The 16,954-nt window shown below is 31.5% G+C and overlaps 3 protein-coding genes across 7 annotated transcripts in view; 2 read left to right on the top strand and 1 right to left on the bottom strand.

Annotated features, from left to right (window-relative positions):
- Nucleotides 1–6,056, top strand: part of LOC124953318 — a 9,202-nt gene extending 3,146 nt beyond the window's left edge. The window contains exons 2-8 of one of the 3 annotated variants that reach the window (XM_047504527.1): nt 211–421; nt 577–769; nt 1,951–2,267; nt 2,596–4,160; nt 4,238–4,636; nt 4,711–5,093; nt 5,190–6,056. In XM_047504527.1, the coding sequence (XP_047360483.1) occupies nt 309–421; nt 577–769; nt 1,951–2,267; nt 2,596–4,160; nt 4,238–4,636; nt 4,711–5,093; nt 5,190–5,543 (3,324 nt within the window). In that variant the 5' untranslated portion in view covers nt 211–308 and the 3' untranslated portion in view covers nt 5,544–6,056. Of the gene's footprint in view, nt 422–576; nt 770–1,950; nt 2,268–2,595; nt 4,161–4,237; nt 4,637–4,710; nt 5,094–5,189 lie in introns of all 3 variants that reach the window. The other 2 variants (XM_047504529.1, XM_047504530.1) reach the window with 2 other exon arrangements.
- LOC124953319 (protein HGH1 homolog) lies at nt 1,121–7,837 on the bottom strand. Of its 2 annotated transcripts, none has more exons than XM_047504532.1 (6): nt 7,608–7,766; nt 7,272–7,535; nt 6,951–7,184; nt 6,583–6,867; nt 6,355–6,516; nt 1,121–6,261 (listed from the first exon to the last, which is right to left on the bottom strand). In XM_047504532.1, the coding sequence occupies exons 2-6, from the start codon at nt 7,430–7,432 to the stop codon at nt 6,156–6,158; spliced, it is 948 nt and encodes a 315-aa protein (XP_047360488.1). In that variant the 5' UTR covers nt 7,433–7,535; nt 7,608–7,766; the 3' UTR covers nt 1,121–6,155. The 2 variants fall into 2 exon arrangements, with proteins under 2 accessions (XP_047360488.1, XP_047360487.1); XM_047504531.1 differs by having other exon boundaries at nt 5,479–6,261; nt 7,272–7,506; nt 7,608–7,837.
- Nucleotides 7,838–8,215: 378 nt separating this feature from the next.
- LOC124953341 (LIM domain kinase 1) lies at nt 8,216–15,642 on the top strand. 2 transcript variants are annotated; one of them, XM_047504578.1, is made up of 8 exons: nt 8,216–8,323; nt 9,050–9,164; nt 9,228–9,668; nt 10,326–10,418; nt 11,352–11,484; nt 11,572–11,801; nt 11,884–12,112; nt 12,252–15,642. In XM_047504578.1, exons 1-8 carry the CDS (start codon nt 8,302–8,304, stop codon nt 14,571–14,573), a joined length of 3,585 nt encoding a protein of 1,194 aa, XP_047360534.1. In that variant the 5' UTR covers nt 8,216–8,301; the 3' UTR covers nt 14,574–15,642. The 2 variants fall into 2 exon arrangements, with proteins under 2 accessions (XP_047360534.1, XP_047360535.1); XM_047504579.1 differs by lacking the exon at nt 10,326–10,418.
- Nucleotides 15,643–16,954: the final 1,312 nt, after the last annotated feature.

Here is a 16,954-nt window from a genome sequence, read left to right as displayed (position 1 = left end):
CTCGTTTTGTGCCTTACATTCGGCTCTAATTATTTTCATAGCAGATAGCTACTCGCATAAATTTAACGCCTTCTTGACGAGGCGACGGCATCTACCATGAAGAGAATAAAAAATGAAAAAAGAATATCAGATATATCTTAATATTTCTTTAACTTAGTCATAAGGATGTGATAATTCTTGAAATAATATTTTTTATCAATTTATTTTTAGAATGGAAGATAATCCATCGGTATGAAGTTAAGGATATTTAGATGAAACTCTAGATATTGATTTCTATCGATGATACGTCTTCAAAAGTGGAAAGAAAGATGTCTGTTGCTGGATTGTCCTGTTACGGGGATGGATTCCGATTGGTTGGGCCACCATCGGAATGTTCACTTCGAAGCAAAGCTAGAATTGATGCTCTCTTTGAGGATTGCAGGTAAAATAAATGAGAATTAAAATCCATCAAGTTGATCAGGTGATCATGTTTGTTATCATTTTCTTCAAAAATTGAACGATCCTTTGGTCAATCCAATTGTTTTGAATCATAATGATATTTTGAACGAGTATAAAAAAATTCATTTGACCTTTTAGATCCATCTGCAGTTCGACTATCGGTGGTTGGTATGCCGGTATCTCAACGGTAACGTCGATTCATTGTGAAGATCAAAGTTTCGAGGAGCAAAAGAGAGTAAATAGTGCAGTCCAAGCAAGAATCGAGGCGATGTTTGCTTCCGTGGAAGCTGAAAGCGGAACACCAGGGGAATGTGCGGCTGCAATATTGCCGGTAGCTTTTTCTCTTTTATTTTTTTATTTCTTTATTTTTTTCTTTTTTTTTTTTTTTTCTTTCAAAATTTCATTCGAATCTCTTATCTTTTAATTTCCATCCATGCTCGGTGATATAAAACTATTAAAATGAATTCAAGTCACGATAACGTTTTCTTAAAAATAAAAAAGATCAAAAGATACAGAAGAGAATTTATTATAAAAGAAAGGATAATGCCTAATAATTGAGTTGATCGGGAAAATTAACTTTCTTCTCAACAACGAGTGGATAATTAATACCGCGCCATGACTATATAGATTTATATATATGTATATATATATATATATATATATATATATATATATATATATATATATATATATAAACGTCGATTCTACTCCATGTGCTACTTTTATACACAACGCAAACGTAGGTATGTTGAAAGAATCATGAAATTTTCATTCACGTTAAACACCAATCATCAAGTATACCACTGTCAAGTTTCACTCTCTAGAGATACAAAAGAGATTCTTTTAGTTGAAATGAAATATATAATCCAAATGTTAGAAAATAAAACTCAAATAGATTTGTACACGTTAAGAAGAGTTTCACTAATTAGATCATCGTTTAATTAGTCGCGGCCAGTTACGCGTTAGAAAACGATTTTCCAGAGAAAATATTCTCGAGATATCTCGCAGAAATTGAAAAAGAAAGTTTGAAATAATTCGTACTACTACGTTTGATAGAATCATCGTGGTTTTGCGATAATCCTGATCTTTTATCTTTTTCTATAAACAAAATGGAGGAAGCTACGGGAAAGGAATAAAAAAGAAAAAAAGGGAAGAAAGAAACAAGAAAAGGAAAAAAAAAAAAAGAAACAAAGGGACTTTCCTTGGCATAGCAAATATGCTCCCGGAATTTTTAATCGTCACTTTCATTCCGTTCACGATTCACGAAGCGTGACGAACTAACTTAAACTCCTTTGAATCTCTTTGGAAAAATTTTTCATTTAACTGACGTGCAGATTACTTCTATATTAAATAAAATCTAGTTGCGAGTTCCTAGAGACTCTTTTATTTATTTATTTATTTTATTGTTTTTTTTTTTTTTATCGATCTCGTTACCTGATAATATATCATTTGAAATTCTAATCGAATAGATTTAAATTCTAACATTCTAAAATTGACCTTTTTATCGATCAGGTGAAGTACATGGGTGCTGCTCCAGTTGGTGGTCGAGTAGCAAGCATTCGTGGTCTTCAAGAACCTCTTCGTCAGCTTTTAGAGAAAATCGATGGATCAATTCAAGCAGAATTAGAAGTATCTAGACGTGGACTGACCTTTCGAACAGGTGAGACCTGTGAGAAGAATAATCCTTTTCGTAGAATAGCTGTCTGGAGTGCATTGAGACTTCGATGTAGGAAGATTCAGTCGGGCGAGTCGCATTACGCTTTTCTACCACTGGTTGGAGATCCTGATCAAGGTCAAGGAACCGATGACAAGCACGCTGATCTCTACAGGTAAATTTATATTAATAACTTAAGAACGATAATCCTAAATCTAGCGATTAGATATTCATGATGTCTAATACTTATCGTATAAGCTATTTTCTTGAACAGGTCTGATGTAAGAGATTGGATTAATTGATTAAAAATTCTCTTCAATTCATGTACACATTATTAACTGGTAGAAGAGTTAATACTATAGACACTTTGATTCATACTCTTGAATACCTACTGATATTCTAGTTCTTACAAAAACATACGTATGCGTGCACACAAACACACGCGTTAAACTCTTGACTTCCTTTTAAGGAAACTGGTATTTAAATAAAATTCTATTTTATAGGACAATGCGTGGTTTGAAAAGTGACGTTGACGTTTATCCACCTATCTTTGCTGTGGTCATGAGACGTGCAGGAGCAGCAAGATTGTTAGAATGTCATGCATTTGCTTGTCAAACGGAAGAAGATGCAGTTGCTGCTGCGGCTACCTTGTATAGAGCATTATTAGCTGATCTTGATGGGAATCGAAGAAGACCTAGACATACTAACGGTTTGGGCTGCGTTAGCTTGGCTTCGGTAGTTTCTAGCATTCGAGAAGCCAGTCCAAGTAATAAGAGTAATTTATTGACATCACCATTACCTAAACCAAATGTTCCACCTCATCCGGTAAGACCACCGAGGTCGAAAAAGAATTCCATTTCGAATTCAGCTACCGAAGATGAGAGTAATAACAAATCTGTTGGTGTCCAAAAAGCACCGAGAAGAAAAAAGAAAACGATATCGGACGTACAAGCTGAAGATATACTCGAAGCTAGAGGAAGAAGAAGGGAACCCATTAAACCGGACAAGCCAGTAAGCCTTATCCAAAAGAATTTGGAACAATTTGAAAAAAAAGATGATATTAAAAATTCCAAAAATATTCAACAAACGGAAAAAATCGAGATTGATCGGCCAACTAGTCGTATGGATAAGATCTACGATGATAAAACTAACAGTAGTATTTACGGAGTCCAATCTAATATTTACGAAAAATTATTATCATCCAGAAGAAGCAATGATTTCGATACTAACTCGAGATCTATTTACTTGCCAGCGCGAAAAGATGAAGCTCTTCTTTCAAGCGAAAAGAATTACGGATCTTACGATTTTTCTCGAAGAAATTTTAACATTGAAAATACAAAGGAATCTTATTCTAAGAAATCAGATTGTTTTCCTATTTACGATAGAATCGATAAACCATCGAACACGAAGAATCCGATTTATATGGAAAGCACGAAGAAGAATGATCGACAAAAGATCTATGAGGAACATTTCAGAGATGCGGAAAAGATCTATAGTCTTGGTCAAGAAGATATTTACGTTCCTGGTAATAAGAAAATGGATCGTGGACACGTTCACAGTTCTCAGGAGAACGTATTCTTTTCGAGAAATCGTAAAAATGATGCCTATGAAGATTATAAAAAGATTCCTCAGGAAAAACACTGTTCTAGAAACAAAGAAAAATCCTCTGGTACAAAACTCTGTAGAGTTGTTACCATGGATAAACCCTTAAAGAAGACAGGTTCTAATGACTCAGAAATTGAACCGAAGATATCAGAGTACAGTCAGCCTCGAGTTAGAAGAAGAAGTAGAGCCGGTAGCGAGCCACCAGTCGGTAGATCTGAAAGTACTAAGAAAATTGTTCAAGAGACTAGACTGAAGAGATCACAAAGTGATTTAGACGTAGAGAGAGGAGATTTAATGACTAGAGTGGAATTACCAAGAAGAGCGAGTTTTCTAAAACCTGGAAGTACCAGAAGAGTAAACAATATGAAAGGTGGAACTCCTTTGGGATTTACTGAACTCTTCGATGAATTTAGAAATCAGGAAGGTTTGACCAGCGTCGACGACATTTTGGCAGCTATTATAGGTAAGAAATAAAATGATCATTACAATATTATTAACAAACAATAAAAATGATAATCATCTAAATTATATTATTTTCAGATCCAGAAGGTATGTCATTTAACGATCTCAAGCCACTATACAAAGAATTTTTATTAAAACTCGCTGCTACCTTGACACAAGATGAACTCTATCAAAGATCTGCTAGTATAATGAGAAGACGACGTAGACCACAAAGAAGACGATCGACTCGTCGACCTTGTCTATTAGGACGTGCTATCAAAAGATCCGTCTCGAGGTTAAAAGGTGGACCAACCGAATTCACATCGGTTATATTTCCTGCTAGAAGATTGAATGATAGTTTTGGAAGTAGTTCGTCTTGCGATGCTAGGAATAATCATCGAAATCGTGTCTTGGCCAATAGGCACGGGAAGAGACGATCGTCCTGGAGAATGAACAAGCATGGACAGTGTCATACAACTTCGGAGGACAGTGACACGTGTACGTAAAATGATGTCAACACAGATTGCCAATAGAAATTCGTCGATCGAATGACATCGATAAATTTTCTTCAGGTAAACGAGCTAGTCGCAATGCTGGGGCAGCTGCAAATAGAAGCAGCAGTGGTTACGTAAGTTGCAGCGAATGCAGCTACGATTCCGAATCCTGCACCTGTATCTCAGCGGATAAATGTTATTGTTCCCTGTCCAGAAGACAACTCGTAGAACCTATCGTCCCAAATACAGTTGTGTGTGCTTGCGACACGGACAGTTGTTCGGAAAGCAACAAATGTTATTGCGGAAGGACACCTGTACGATCCAACATCCTGGAACAATTGAGACAAAAAGGTATTGTGCCGTCGGAGAGTACCTTAAGTAGAGGTGGAAGTCCCGATAGAATAACATCGTCAAAAACCTCTAGGAGTCATACTTCTTCACATAACTCTGAATTATTGAAGGTGATTTATAAAGATCCTCTTGTCCAAATGAAAATCATTTTCATTTTCTACTTGCAACTGCTAAGTATTTCCTTTTTTCTTTATTTTCATCCTCAGATTCAATCCTCTCCGGTTTGTGGTAGTTCGGACAATTTAGCATTGGATTATGATCTCTTCAGTCCAGGAAGAAAATCCCAACAATCATCCGATAGCGAGAAGGTGTTGGTTGTAAGTGCTAGAGATACTCAAGGTCGTTTGGTCTACGTTGGAGGGGCAGAACGAGAGAAGAAATGTTTCTCTCATGGTAACGTTAGATCTGACGCTCATCATGAAGCACTCTCGATAAAAAAAAGTGCTGAAATTGCTGCTGTCTTTGGATCAGATTCTAATAAAATTTGTAGGAGAGCTAGTAACGCATCTAGTATCAAAAGTTCCATCAGTTTGGAAGCTGGTTTAGGATATTTACCTTGATGGTAATGTTTCCTGATCTGTCAATGACAGTTTTATATCAAAACTTGATCTCAAAGCTACATAGCTAATTCAAGTTTAGTAAAGTAACATGAGCATATTTTAGTCGATGATAGTTTATTTCTTGATTTCTAATATAAAGAAAAAGAAGAAAATAACGTATCGCATGTAAGTTCCATAAGAATGGTACCTGTTGCAAATTTAATTAATGAAAAACAAATAATACCATATTAAAATATATTCTCTTATAATCTATAAGTCCTTGATTCTTTCCAGATATTAAATAATAATATCTTCGAAAGAACGAGATCGATATTATTAATGCTTTTGCTACTTTGAACCTGAATGGCTTAAGTTAGTAAACTAAGGGAACAGTGCAATATCGTGGATCATGTATACATATCCTTCGTGAATACATTTTTTAAATATATTACCGCATTATTTTATTATCAAGCGCAAGTTATATATGTATCTACACACACATATATATATATATATATATATATTATGTAGCGCACATATATATATATATATACACAATATATATATGACTTGTGCTATGTTCATAAAGAAATATTTAACAAGATATCAGACATCTTATAATACTAGTATTTCTCAAGTATTTTTGATAAATTCTTCATCCATTTTTTGAAATTTGTCCTTGTATTCCATTGGAACGTCTACCTCTTTTATATTATCCAAACCTATTTCTTCTTCAGTTCTGATATATCAAGAAAAAAAAAAAAAAAATGCGATGATTATAATGTCTAAAAAGGAAAAAAAGAAAAACTCATACAAATGATATAAAAGATACCTAATTAAAATGTCAACAACATTTTCACAAGCAAGAAGGGCTTCCTTGCATTTCTCTGATTTGTGCAATTCTCTTAAAATAATATAAGTGTTCTTTTCTCTTAATATTTCTCTTCCTCTTTTCGTAGCACACAATTGTTCTAAAGCTTCTAGTAACATTATTCTGAAATAATTAAAAAATTTTTTAAATATGTCCACATTTATATATTTATCAAAGATATAATTATACCTAATATCTGGATCTGATTCTCGTTCCTTTGTTTCGGGTAAGTATTGCAGATCAATTGGTAACTTTTCATTATCATTATCGTCAAATTCTTCTGGTCCAGCAAGAGGTAATAATAAATATGACAAAATATCTATATCCTCGCTTAACAACCATTCATGATTTTCCACATCGAAGCAACAATTTTTTAAAGTTCCAATAATGCCGCCTCTCCTTACTATACTATCTGAATATTCTGTGAAAGGGAGGAGACGCTGGATAACATTTCGTTTCCTATCCATTATATATCTAGATAATAATATAAAAATACTGTAGAATTATAAAAAAAAAAAAAAAGTTATAACATACATATTTGATTACATTTAACATACTTCCTTACAGAGGGAGATTGAGTAAGATTACTAAATACAGGCCCTAAGTAATGCAAATTAGCTCCTGTAACATTATATTTTTTCGCAGTAAATGCTGCTACGATGGAGTCCCATGCATAATCACTTTCTTCAATAAGTGTTATAACTCTGTCAACCAAATATCTAGGCCTTGTCATATTGGAAAGTATCATGCAACATGGATCTGCTAATATGCTATTTTTATCCATTATACAGCTGGACAAAAATAATAATTTTAAAAGTTATACGATAAAGGACAAATTAATAAAAAAAAAAAAAAAAACTATTTAATAATATCTATACCTGATACAAACTTTTACTAAGTTATGATTACATTTTTGTTCCTCGTCCTGTCGCATAGATTCAGAAATTGTTAAGAAAGCATTAGCTCCTGCTTCATCCGCACTTATATTTATAGCCGATAAAGCTGCATCTTTTGCTATTGCCATTGTATTATCTTGCATAAGTATGACAAGTTGTTTTAATATATCTAAAGAACCAAATAAAAGCTCACGGCCCTCCTTGCTGCCTGTGATATCTACATTTGAAATAATAAATCAATGTATGCTATGACAAACATAACCTATAAGTTCTACGATTCAAATAAAATTAATTTCGAAAGAAAGTGATAATACGTACTTAATACATTTTGCAATGCAACAGCTTTTAGATCTAAACGAGTATTTTCGTTTAGAAAATTAGCTATTTCCTTTAACACTTCCATATTTAGAATTAAACTCAACAAGCACGTTGGAAACTATCATTACAACTAACTCATAAAATAATGCTTATTGATAAGCTTTTCAATAGAATCGCCATCTATTGACAGAATAGTAAATTAATTAGAAAATAAACCTGAAATCGATTAAATCTCGATATATTAATCGATTAAAATCGTAATTTATTCCACTAACATTTAAATAATGTATACGGTAGGGAATTTCTTTCATATGTTTTAATAAATTTTTTACAAGCGGTCGATAAAACAGATAGCTACTTCACTGACGTTCGGTAAAATAGAAATTTTTTTTCACCGAAGGTTGGTAAAACAGATGACTACTATACTTATATATTATATATTATTTTTTTTAATAAAAATCGAAACATTAAGTTCATTTCTACACTATCTATTAAGTATAATCTACACAAGCTTATAGACTCGTTCCCCACTTGTACTTGTAGTTCATATTTTGTCCATACCTATCGCTGAAGTCACACACGCTTCGAGCGAAAGGCTGATGAACAGTCTTAAAGTGAAAACATTCTATAACGAAAATATTCTACGGTTGTATATTGGAGTGGGAGTAGTAGTGTGTCAATTCTAGATGCCGTGATGGATGAAGTTACGACAAATGGTAGGTTTTACTTCGGAAAAAATTCATTGAAACGTTTTGTTAACCAGAGCGAAATAGAATAGATGAGCAATGTGAAATGAAAGTGAAAGTGCGATAAAAAAATATATAGTATGGAGGAAGTTAATCAACAATTGTATCTCTATGCTCGATGATCTGTATGTCGCGTGGGCGTCCTGTCCTTCTCTGCTTTCCTGGCCCACGCTTTAGTATTTATAGTTTTATTTATGCGTTGTCCCGTAATATTGTATTGTATCAACGCTTTTCTTTGAATCCAACCAATCAGATTTACACTGTAACGACTATTTCATTGCATTGAGTCTTCATATTAGAGTAGATATGAAGCAGATACGAACTGTCATCTGATTAATTACTTATCGCTCGTAATTTAATGTTAAATATGAGTCATGTAACGACTCATATATAATTTCAAATATACTTAACTCTTAAAAATATCTTCTTACAAGCTTTTCCCTTTTTTCTTTTGTTTTTTTTTTGTTTTTCTTAAAGAACGTTAATTAATCAAAAGTTATATCAATGAACAATGTTTTTAAGTCGTTCTACTCATTTTTTTTTTCTTCTTTTTTTTTTTTCTTCTTCAATTATTAAGCCCAGAGTTATATAAATATGGGATAATGAATTTTGTTATTAATTAACGGATACATTATTAGCGTGTAAATTATTTATAAATGTCATTCTAGTTGATAATTTCTTTTCTATGATATTTAGATCCAGGAGGAGGCGACAATGGTGGAACATTAATATGCGCTGGTTGTCTTAATGCAATCGATGAGGATGAGTTTATACAAGCATTGAGTCAAGAATGGCACATCGATTGTTTTCGGTGAGTTAAATTTTTTTCTCATGTTCATATTACAATGTCTCATTGACATTTTATCTTTGACAGATGTTCTGTATGCGACATTGGCCTTTCCTCTTGGTATTTTGAGAAAGATGGTTTACTTTTTTGTAAAGATGATTATCTGGCTGCTTATGGAGAAGCCTGTCAAGGTTGTGGCCAAATCATTACTGGACCAGTTATGCTGGCTGGTGATCACAAATTTCATCCAGAATGTTTTGCCTGTAATTCGTGCGGAGCTTTCATTGGGGATGGCGAAAGTTATGCGCTTGTTGAAAGATCTAAACTTTATTGTGGAGTTTGCTACAAAAGGCAAATGCAACCGCTTAGCAGAACAGCTAATCATCCATTTATTAGGAAACCACATAGCATTAGATTGGTTGAAATACCTCCAAGTACAACCAATCCTGATAAGCAACGAGAAATTAAACTTACATTAGATACAGCTCCTAATCCTCGCAGTTGTGGTGCATTACTTCGTATCTCTGCGTAAGTATACAAGTGATTATTCCAAAATCCTAGTATCAGTCATTTTTTAATATTCTATGTCATTATCTTAAAATGAACCTGCAATGCTTTATCTACAACTAGTGTATCAGTTCTTTTTTTCTTTTCTTTTCTTTTCTTTTTCTGTTTTTTTTCTTTTTTTTTTTTTTTTTTTTTTTTTTAATATCATTTACTATATTATCTCATTTTTATATATCAAGTATTTTTACATTATATATATATATATATAAAAGTGTACCTTATACATATATTTATTTTCAATCATTATCATCAAATGTTTTTAATGTTTTATATGCCATACTCTCTTTGAATTATATTCATAAATTTATAAATGTTGATGTTTGTCTATATTATAATAATTGGAAAATATTATTAAATGAAAGAATATTTTTGTTATCAGCATGGAACCCATTGTACATAAGTTATTACACTCGATTGATCAGTCGATTTATCAATATATTTTTTGGGATAAAATAATTGTAAATAAGTAAAATTAAAAATCATATCATATTTAATTTGACATAATTATACATAAGATTTGCTGCTTCTTTGTAATAATTAACCATGCATGACAAATCTATGGTTATTTAAGGACTTATAAAGATATGCAGCCCTTAATAACTTTCAACAAAAATGCAGGTTAATGAGAAATGTTCGTGGAAAGATCAGTAAGCTGCTGGCCTCTGTGATGGAGGTTCTGTTTAGGCTATGCTGCCACTTCTCTAATCATAGGTACAGCATAACAAATAATAATATGCACTATGTATAGTAAATTGATTGCGCATTTTAGATGCATGATTAGATATAAATTGTAAAGTTTTCAATCAGAGATATTTTCCTTTTTTTTTTTTTTATTCATTGATATTGTCACTGTGGTAAAGTTTGTAATGTAAGATAAGCATGCACCAAATGTGAATTAAAATTAATTTATATAATTACAATTTTTTTAAGCTCAAACTCTATACTATGTTAGTTATGTATTTCGTACGTATAGATGATATACATGTACTTAATAATTTTATGCACATGTATATAAAGTTTTACTAGAGTTACACGTTAATAATTGTTAAGTTATTATGATATTATATATAATGGTAAATAATCTTGTTTTTTTTTTAAAGATTATTAAACGAGAAAAACATTTTTTGTTAAGGCGTACAATAATTAATTTAAAAAATATCTTATGTCTTATTATGGGTTGTTAATGCTTGCTTTAATATATTTATATCTCATATATATATATATATGTTTCTTCCAAATGTGTAATTAAAACTAATTTTACTAATATTAATGGCATAACAATAATCATTAGAAACTTTTCTCTATTTTAACGCTTTATGCAAGGAGTGTTAGCGTTAAAGAATGAGAAGTTATTAAAAATATTACTAAATATAATTTATTTGAAATGTTTCATTCTTTCTCAGAATTGTTCATTTAGCAATGTACTTGATACTTTAGTATTCTTATAAAACAATTGAATGCTCATAAGAATATTGCATGTACTTACTACCACGTTTATCTTAATAATAATAATAATAATAATAATAATAATAATAATAATAATAATAATAATTATAATAATAATAATAATAATAATAATAATAATAATAATAATAATAATAATAAACCACAAATATATATAATAAATAAAATCAATTGTTGCAGATTAAATATGTCCAGTGATCTCATGTCTTTACATATTGGAGACCGAATATTGGAAGTAAATGGTACACCTGTAAAAGATCAGCCAGTAGAAAGTATAGAAAATCTCATACAGTATTCGGACACAGTTTTACAGGTACATATATATATTCCTATAAGATCTGAAAAAAAAAGACTTTGGATAATTGTAACATTGCTGTTACAACATATTCATTGTTTATAGTTGACCATTGAACACGATCCTGATGCAATGTCACGTCGTTTAACATTTCCTACACCACCACCAGCATTATTGACAACTGCAAGTCCAAGAACAAGTCCAGAAAATAAAGAAAGACTTTTTAAACGTCGTGACGAGGGTTATATCAGTGGAACACGAAGTAGACAATTGAGAAGGACGAGAGATCCCATGCACAAAGAACGTAGCAGTTCAATGTCGCGTTTATTAGACGGGTAAACATTTGAATAAAATTTTTTTAATTTGATTAACAAATAAAATTAATTAATACGATTTTATTAATTATTATTATTACAGAACAACTCCAACAAATCCTACGTGTGACTTAAGTCGAACCAGATCATTCCGCGTAGAGCCAAAAAATCAAAGAATATTTCGTGCCAGCGATTTAGTGAAAGGTGAACTTCTGGGAAAAGGATTCTTTGGTCAAGTATTTAAGGTCACTCATAGGGACACGAATGAAGTTATGGTGCTGAAAGAATTGTACAGGGTAGACGAAGATGCTCAAAAGAATTTTTTAAAAGAAGTAATTGTTTTCTTAAGTAATATATAATTATTAATTATATATATATATATATATATATATATATATATATATATATATATATATATAACAGGTGAAAATTATTTAATAATAAAAATATAATCCTTTTTTAAATTTTAAGGTCGCCGTACTACGTTCGTTACATCACAATAATGTTCTACGTTTCATTGGTGTTCTTTACAAAGACAAAAAACTACATTTAGTTACCGAGTACATATCAGGTGGTACATTGAGAGCTCTTCTTCACGATACCAACGAACCATTACCATGGGAACAACGAACATCTTTTGCAAAAGATATTGCCGCTGGTATGGCATATTTACATTCCATGAATATAATACATCGTGATTTAAATTCCCACAATTGTTTGGTAAGAGAAGACAAGACCGTAGTTGTGGCAGATTTTGGCTTAGCCAGGATCATACAAAACGGTAATTCCCCGGATAATCGTAAATACAATAGACATTCCGACGGGGAAGCAAAGACGTCGAAGAAAGAACGTAAAAAGAGATATACCGTTGTTGGAAATCCATATTGGATGGCACCTGAAATGATGAAGGGTAACAAGTACGACGAAAAAGTAGATATATTCAGTTTTGGAATAGTAGTTTGCGAGATAATAGGACGGGTACAAGCTGATCCTGATTATCTACCAAGATCTTCGGACTTTGGATTAAATCAAAATGCATTTAAAGAAAAATTTTGTGCCAATTGTCCGGAAACGTTTTATATGATCGCCTTTCTCTGTTGCGATTTAAATCCAGATAAAAGACCACCCTTCGAGCTTATGGAAATTTGGTTGGAGGGATTAGCAATGCATTTGTCCGTGGGAGCACATTTACCACCTGATTTAGATTTTGACATCAGACATTACACTGGACCTAGTCCGAGCAGTAGCGAATCAACGACTCCAGAAACTTTAGTTCCGCAATTGAAGCCTATTAAAGAAGGTCAAGTCCATCAGGAAAAGAAACGATCGAGTGGTTGTGACGATAGTACATTGGAAAGAGAATTCGAATGCGTGGAGAAGGAATTACCACGTAATTCCGAATTAATAAACATTCGAGGAAGATATACCAGGCAAAATAATAAACCAAATGAAAGCTCAACGTGTTCGAATCGATATTCAAGACAAAATTCGAAATGTAAGGAAACGATGGAAAGAGAGAAGCCTGATATCGTAATATCACACGATTGCACCGATTATAATCGATATTTACGTCAGAATAGTAAACAAAAGGACGTGGTAAAACTCGATGAGACCGAATATCTAAATCTAAATCGAGTACCAACTCTTGAGAAAATAAGATACGTAGGAAATTCAAATCCCTGTAGTTTCTCCGATGGTCCATCTGAATTCTGTAAGGTCGATAACAAATGTTCGTACAAATTGAACAACAACAACAACAACAATAACAACAACAATAATAATAACGTGCATACCAAAAGTATGAGTGGTGGTGAATCCAGTGAATCGAATTTAGATACACCATCGAATAACAAAACGAAACAGGATGGAAAATTCAAGATACCAGATGCAGGAAATATCGTTGGCTCGTATCTAAGACAAATAGGAAAGACAATAGGTACGATCGACAAGGCAAATAAATCATCTAACAGTCAAAACGGTGTTAGTCCTGGTTTAACCGATTTCAAGAAGACAACAACGCCAGGAGAGACGATCAAGTCATCAGGTAGTTCTTATTTGAGAAGGACAAGGATATCACCGACTAAGGAGACAACGAAGAATGCCTTTCAAGGGAAGGATAATGTTTCGACTGATGTTGTCGTCAAGCAAATTGAATCAACGACGTCAGTGTCAAGTGCCAAAGAATTGGTTCCAAGTAATAATACGGATAATGGATTATCTAGACAAGCTAGTGTACTTTCTGATGTCGGTAGTATATTATCTAGACAAGGAAGTCTCACGGTATATGGTAGTTTATCTAAAATCAAAGAGAACAATCTACCATTCCTACGTAATACGTCGACGAGCGATGAAAAACATATGGAGCCTAAAATTAATACAGATAGATGTACGACAACCTATCAGAACCGTGAACTGTGTGATCTTTCATTCGATCCTACTAGAACGGATGAAAGGCAACGTTACATAATATCTCATCGTCTAGAAAATACACAAGCAATGTTGGACGATCCTAAAACATCTGTCATCAATTCTAAGTGTCTTTATGATAGCGGATTCAAATTATCAGCCAATGCTTTGGCCGAGTATGCTGAGTGTTATAAAAATTTAGATCTCTGTAGGCAAGATAGTTTTGGCAGCGATAGTGCAGTTGGTACTATGAAGAGCGATTTTTTTGCTGATTTAGGTTTCGTCAAATTGAAGGATGGTAGATTGACACCGGACATCAGTCATACTCCTGAAAGGTGCTGTACACCTAACAGACCGACATCTCCTATAGAAAGTACTGCTTTGTAAAGAAAGAAAAACAAACGAAAAAAAAAGAAAAAAAAAAAATAATAAAAAAAAGAAAAATAAAAAAAAATAAATAAATAAATAAACAAATAAATAAATGTAAAAAGGAAAAGAATGAGGAAGGAGAGAGAACGGCCATCGAACGCGCGTTTAATGTTATTTTAAGAAAAATACGAAGAGTGTATAATATTTTATCGAAGGTTGATAACTCACAAATTACTAATTCTGATCTCGTTAATGTTAAATAATTTCCGTGTCATTTTTGTGTTTCTATTATCGTTTTTTTTCTTTTTTTTTTTCCTAATCTCTAATGATTATTTTTTTTGTTTTTTTGTCTTTTCCCCATCTCTGTTCTCTTTGTAATCTTCGCAGAATATCCGAAAGTAACGTGGCTTTACGTAGAAACGAATCCTTAATATTGTTAATAACTATTTGATATATATACAGACAGTATTAATGTATCTCATTTTTGCTACAAATTTTTATCGAAACGAACGAAAAAAAAAAAAAAAAAAGAAAAGGGTGTGTATATGTTACGTGCACTTGCTGCTGTGGTAACGAGGTGTATTTTTTTCATCGATTAAATTTCATTGGAAAAAGAAATCAAAATTAAAAAAAAAGAGAGAGAAGGAGAGAGAGAAAAGAAGAGAAGTAAACAGTAATTATAATAGCAATTGCATTCCTACGAGTTTTCTTGCCATTTATGTTATTCTTTTTTTCTTTTTCTTTTTTTTTCTTTTTTTTTTTTTTTTTTTTTTTTTTTTTCCTTTCGTCCAACGTGTAATTCCAAATACGAGTACAAATAATATTGGGATATTTTTTTTTTCTTTCTTTTTTAAATAATAATTATGATAATCAATCGCATTAGTTTATGGCTAATTACAACACAGCATTTATTAGACGATTGATTTCTTTTATCTTTTTTTTTTTTTTTTTTTTTTTTTGTCCACCCATTAAGTTAACGATAATTCGACTGATCGAAATTTTCTTTTTGAGAAAATGACGGTGCAATGTTTAACAAATTGCACCACCGCATCCCCAACGAAGATGCATCGAGAAGACTAATATACATACATATATATATAAATATATATATATATATATATATATATATATATATATATATATATATATATATATATATATATTAAATATCTAACGTATAACCATTCCATCCAAGATTGATCCTTGAAAAGGTGTAAAAAAATTTTTTAACAATCTAATCGTATCAAAAACTTGTGGTCTTTGAGATAAAAGGAAGAAAAATGCAACACAAAAAAAAAAAGAAAGAAATAAACAAGTAAAAAAAATTACTAATAATAAATAATTAGATGAAATAAGCACGCCGAAAGAGTAGAAAGTGAAAAGAGAATAAAAAAAAAAAAAATATATATATATATATATAAACATTGGCAAGCTGTGCTCTTTTTTCTTTCTTCTTTAAAAAATTATTATAAACTCGATTTGTAGAATAGAGATTGTAAAAAAAAAAAAAAAAAAAAAAAAGAAAAAGGAAAAAAAACGAAACAGATGATATGTATATTTGCGAGGTTTCTTTTTTCTTTTCTTTTCTTTTTTTTTTTTTTCTTTTCATTATTCTTTAGAAAAAAGAAACACAAAAGAGAGGAAAGCTATGCGAATGTATAGATCTTATATATCGATGTACATTAAATATTTACATATACATCGTCAATATCTTAATTAACGTTCAACAAATTATTACAATGATGAATTTGTTATTCGATCATTTGAAACACATTAATTATTAACAAAATTAATGTTACAACGAGTAACGAAGATATCGATGATGTAAAAGAAATATAGAAGTGAATATGTATAATACAGATTATTTGTATATAATTTTGTATATGTATATATATATATATATATATATATATATATATATATATATATATATATAGACACATTACAGCACACAATGAAAATACATGCATAAAATAATTTCAAGATTGATCACGTTATAGTTAACAATAATAACATGTAATAACTATTTCGAGCTTTATATTTGTAAAATAGAAACTTTTATTATAATCCGTCGTTATTTGCGTGTACCTATGTATACATATAAAACACACACACACACACACACACATACAATACAAACACAGATACATATATATATATATATATACATATACATACAAGTACACGAGCTTCCTGTTGTTTGATGCACCATTTAAAAAGAAATATTTGTCATCTGTGATAATCAAAAATAAGAATTAATTCTTTTCATTTGAATATCATAGTTTCAATATATTCATCGTGGAAAATAAAACCCTACTGTGTGTATATGTGTGTGTGTGTGTGTGTGTGTGTGTTTGTGCGTATGCGCGCGCGCATGAGCGAGTACGTAAAGCTTATTA

Source organism: Vespa velutina, chromosome 12 (assembly GCF_912470025.1).
Source record: "Vespa velutina chromosome 12, iVesVel2.1, whole genome shotgun sequence".
In the NCBI taxonomy this organism is placed as follows: domain Eukaryota; kingdom Metazoa; phylum Arthropoda; class Insecta; order Hymenoptera; family Vespidae; genus Vespa; species Vespa velutina.
The sequence above is the reverse complement of the archived record's forward strand: the minus strand, read 5'-3'. Positions and strand labels throughout refer to the sequence as shown.